A 5,249-nucleotide genomic window follows, 5' to 3' on the forward strand; every position below is an offset into this window, starting at 1 on the left:
AATAGGGACACAAAAAGTCGATTTTCTCCAAAAGTAAGTAAGTTACACTACATTAATTTGCTGGAACACTTAAAAAGTCGTTCGGGTTTTAGAGCAATTGGAATTATGAAGAAACCTCTTACAGTATTTTTATTATTATTATTATATATAATGTAAGTTAATTATATGTATTTTTCCTGCGACTGATACCGACAATGATGCAGATCTATACCTACCAAGTAGAAGAATCTAATCATTTTTTTCATCGTACATGTAGCCTAGTAAATTTATGTCAGATTCGCGTGAAAGTAGATGAAAAAAATAAGTGTTAGGCGTTTTATTACATTCTACAAGAGCTAACCCCTTTCTTGAAGCTCTATTTCAAAACAGGATCGACGGTGCAGGCGTATTAGAGACGGATAATAAATCAAATACATTATGTGCTTGTTATTCTGACGTTCGAACGGACCGAAACATTTATAGATAACAGGCTATATATACATCCGGTACGATTACAGCCTTCCGATACGTACGTACGTGGACGGGTACAGTCAGGGATGTAGCTGACAGCCCCTGTTGGTCTGGCTAGCTAGCACGTTATTGTAGTGTAGTGACATTAATTGTTCAAGGTGTGTTGTCGCTACATCATGTGTAACCTTGTTGTCCGCTTTTAGGATGACGTCCGGAACTCTGTATCCGGTTTCCGGGTTTTACTGTTAGAATAAATTGGTAGTAAGATCACCGCCATTTGCACGAGTTGTATTTTGAATATCGACGGAACCCAAGATATTACAACTGGCGACGAGGCTGATTTTGTCGAATAACCAACTCAGTGTTTATGTAGATAAGCACTATGGAAAAGTAGGACGGATAGGCGAGTTCGTGGAGGGGAAAGAAGATTTCAATTGTTACATCGAACGGCTCGAGCAATTTTTTGCAGCCAATGACATTGCCGATGATAAATGTGTTGCTGTGTTTCTAGCCGTGGTAGGGGCTGACACATACGCGTTATTGAGAAACATTCTGACCCCAGACCTCCCAAGTACGAAGTCCTATGATGAAATAAAGACCGCATTGTCAGGACATTTCGCCCCAAAACCCCTCGTAATAGCTGAACGGTTTAAGTTTCACAGTAGGAAACAGCAAGTGGGGGAATCCGTGTCTGATTATGTTGTGAGTCTTAAGAAATTAGCCAAAGACTGTGACTTTCAAGATTTTCTGAATCAAGCCCTACGTGATAGACTGGTTTGTGGGTTAATGAGTGAGGTAATCCAAAAGAAACTGTTGGCCGAAAAAGATTTGGATCTTGCCAAGGCAACCGAGATAGCGTTAGCTGTAGAGATGGCAACCAAAAACACAGAGGAGATGGGACAGCCTGTATCGGTAACCCAGACGGTCAATTATGTAAACCGTAAGTCTAATCGGAGTCGTATGGGAAAATCTTTGAAACTAGGTCAAAGTTGAGAAGTCTAAAAAGCCGGACAATCTGAAGTCGTGTTTTCGGTGTGGAGGAAAGCATGCACAGTCGGACTGTAAGTTTATCAAAGAGAAGTGCTACTCTTGTCAGCAGATTGGACATATCGGGAAAAAATGTCCAAACAAAAGGTCCAAAGGTCATGTAGGTGCTCAGAATAAGTATGTCGAAGTAGAGGAATGTGACAGGGACAATGACGATGAAGATGGATTCTTATTTGGACTATTCAGTGAATGATTCGGACAATTCAGGATACAAGGTAAATCTAAAGCTGGACGGTAATCCGGTCGAGTTCGAGATCGATACGGGTGCGGCAGTAACCGTGTGCGCGGAGAATGTGTACGACCGGTACTTTTCTCATCTGCCCTTGCAAAAACCGACCGTAAGGCTTAGAGACTATGGTGAAGGACGCGTACCATTACTTGGTGAGATATCGGTTCCAGTGAACTATGTTAGTCAGAATTATGTGTTACCATTACGTGTTGTTTGTGGCGATCGACCGTCATTGCTAGGTAGAAACTGGCTTAAACACGTGAAGTCAGACTGGCCAAGTATTTTTGCCTTGAAGTGTTATCCAAAATCCGATGGTGTGAAATCTGAAGTCGACAAGCTGCTTGCGGAGCATCATAAACTGTTTGAAAAGGGTTTAGGAACCATAACCGAGTTCAAAGCGCAGGTCAAGGTCAAAGATGGTGCGCAGCCGATATTTTGTAAGGCAAGACCGGTGCCTTTCTCATTGAAGGAACGCGTTGAGAAATAACTCGAACGACTACAGAGCGAAGGAGCTTTATCGCGAGTCGAGCGAAGCGATTGGGCGACCCCGATAGTTGTCGTGCCAAAATCGGACAAATCGATACGCCTCTGTGGCGATTTCAAAGTGACTGTGAATAGGTGTCTGGACGAACAGCAATATCCACCACCAAATGTGGAAGAGATGTTTGCTCAACTAGCCGGTGGACAAAAATTCACGAAGTTGGATCTATCGCAGGCATATCAGCAATTGAGCCTGGACGAACAATCAAAGCAATACCTGACAATCAACACACATCTAGGTCTGTTTCGATGTCACAAATTAGCGTTTGGTGTGTCGTCAGCTCCAGCCATCTTCCAGTCAGTCATGGATCAAATTCTACAAGGAATACCGCATGTAATGTGTCGTATAGACGATATCTTGATAACCGCTCCGACCGATCGTGAACACAGAAATCCTGAGCGAGGTATTGAGCCGACTCGACAAGCACCATGTTCGGTTGCGTAAAGACAAATGTCTGTTCATGCAAGATTCTGTGGTTTATATGGGCCATAGGGTTAACAGTGATGGAATTCACCCTACCGAGGCTAAAGTCGAAGCAATTAAGGAAGCACCAAGTCCAACGAATGTAACTGAACTGAAATCGTTTCTCGGGCTTTTGAACTATTATGGTCAGTATCTTCCAAATCTCTCGACTACGCTCCAGCCATTACATGAGCTGTTGAGGCAAGACAAACCATGGAACTGGACATCAGATTGTGAAGAAGCGTTCAAAGCATGTAAGTTTCAGTTGTCCAATGAGCGTGTTCTAGTACATTACGACATCAACAAGCCTTTGAGATTGGCTTGTGACGCGTCTGCCTACGGAGTAGGAGCTGTGATCTTCCATATCAGCGAAACTGGTGAGGAACGACCGATAGCCTATGCATCGAGGACACTTTCGAAGAGTGAAAAGAACTATGCCCAAATCGAGGAAGAGGCACTCGCGTTAGTGTTCGGGGTCAGGAAATTTCACAAGTACCTCTATGGCCGTAGGTTTACGTTAGTGACTGACCACAAACCGTTAACAACGATTCTGGGTCCGAAGAACGGTGTTCCGACGTTACCTGCTGCTCGCATGCAGAGGTGGGCTCTCATCTTATCTGCGTATCAGTACGATATTGTATACCGGAAATCCGAGGATCATGTGAATGCTGATGCATTATCACGCTTGCCACTCAAGTCTGATGAGAAGTCTGAAGAATTGGACATTTACCATTTCACACTACTGGATGACTTGCCGATTATGTCTGATGGTATAGCGACAGAGACACGACGCGACCCTGTACTCTCGAAAGTACTTGACTACACCCTTAGGGGATGGCCGAATTATACATCAGATAGCGATCTACAGCCGTACTTCCAACGCAAAGATGAACTGTCAAGTGAGCAAGGATGTGTGTTGTGGGGTTTGCGTGTTGTTATACCGCCAACTTATCGCGAGAGACTTCTGTCAGATCTTCATGACCAGCATGTTGGAATGAGTCGTATGAAAGCGCTAGGCCTGTGGTGGCCTAATCTGGACAAAAACATTGAGAGCATGGTGAAAGCCCGTAGTGCTTGTCAGGCTACGCGAAACATGTCTCTGGTAGCTCCGCTTCATTCCTGGTCATGGCCTACACGTGTGTGGCAACGTCTACATATAGACTTTGCGGAGAAAGACAAACAAAACTTTTTGGTCGTTATTGATAGTCATTCAAAGTGGATCGAGGTGACTCGCATGACAACGACCACCGCTAGTAGAACGATTGAGGTTCTGCGTTCACTGTTTAGTTCGTATGGTCTACCAGAGGAGATTGTCTCCGACAATGGGCCCCAATTCACATCCAGTGAATCTGAACTGTTCCTTAGCAAAAACGGAGTGAAGCATACGCTCGTGGCACCGTACCATCCCGCTTCCAACGGAGCTGCCGAACGATCGGTACAGATACTTAAGCGTGCGCTCGAGAAGCAGGTTTTTGATGGGAATGGTCAGCTTTCTATTCAGCATAGACTCAGTAATTTCTTGCTGAAGTATCGATCCACACCGCATTCGGTAACTGGAGTATCGCCCGAAGAATTGTTTCTTAAGCGACAAATCCGAACCCAGTTATCAATGCTGAAACCAAATCTAGGAAGGCGTGTGGCAGGTAAGCAAGCCGAACAGAAACGCCAACATGACAAAGGACGCGTCAAAGTTCGAACATTCTCGCCTAAGCAGACTGTACGTGTTAGGAATTTCCGTGGGGGTAATGAGAAATGGATTCCGGGCAAGATTGTGAAGCAATTAGGTCCTCTTACGTACCTCGTGCGCGTCGGACCAAACATTCGTTACGCACATGTCGATCACATCTTAGCATCGGGGGAAGAACTGTTAAATGAGGAAGTGCCTATGACAAAAGACAGTCCATTTGTGTTACCCGAGACAATCGCTAGATCTCCGAAACTAGTCGTTTCTTTACCGCCAGAATCTCTAAATGTAAAGGAACCACCAGCGATGCCCTCTCCGGCAAAAGTAACACATAATGACAGTAGTCCAAAAGGAGTTCTGCCAGCTCCCACCACCAGTCCTATGCCTATTGTAAGCCCGCCAAATCCCAGTCCGATGACTCCTGTACGCCGCAATCCACCAAGGACGCGCCAGGCACCATCAAGACTTGATCTGTGAACTGTTGATTGTGTTAAATAATATCGACTGTGTTTAAAGTGTTTTTCTAAGAGTTTTGATAAAAAGTTAAATTTTGGAAAAAGATAATGAAGATCAAGTAGGTCTTTTGAGGATAATTTTTTTATTGACAGTGTAAGTTGATTTGTTCAGCAAGTTTGTGAATGACTTTAAAAGAGTTCTGAACGATACACACTGTGCTCTGTGTCAGGAACATTAACGTTAAAAGAGGGAGGAGTGTAGTGTAGTGACATTACTTGTTCAAGGTGTGTTGTCGCTACATCATGTGTAACCTTGTTGTCCGCTTTTAGGATGACGTCCGGAACTCTGTATCCGGTTTCCGGGTTTTACTGTTAGAATAA

General features: G+C 44.2%; 1 protein-coding gene across 1 annotated transcript; it reads left to right on the forward strand.

Annotated features, from left to right (window-relative positions):
* The first annotated feature begins 654 nt into the window (after nucleotides 1–654).
* On the forward strand, nucleotides 655–1,443 carry LOC138307155 (uncharacterized). The gene is made up of 2 exons (XM_069247785.1): nucleotides 655–694; nucleotides 962–1,443. Exons 1-2 carry the CDS (start codon nucleotides 655–657, stop codon nucleotides 1,441–1,443), a joined length of 522 nt encoding a protein of 173 aa, XP_069103886.1.
* The last annotated feature ends 3,806 nt before the right edge of the window (nucleotides 1,444–5,249 follow it).

This window comes from Argopecten irradians, chromosome 14 (genome assembly GCF_041381155.1).
Source record: "Argopecten irradians isolate NY chromosome 14, Ai_NY, whole genome shotgun sequence".
Classification (NCBI taxonomy): Eukaryota; Metazoa; Mollusca; class Bivalvia; order Pectinida; family Pectinidae; genus Argopecten; species Argopecten irradians.

Excerpts from the sequence above, each read along its gene's own strand:
- LOC138307155 (XM_069247785.1), top strand. The coding sequence starts at position 655 with ATGACGTCCGGAACTCTGTATCCGGTTTCCGGGTTTTACT. Across the intron at positions 695-961 it reads TCCGGTTTCCGGGTTTTACT|CCGTGGTAGGGGCTGACACA; the intron begins GTTAGAATAAAT and ends CTGTGTTTCTAG.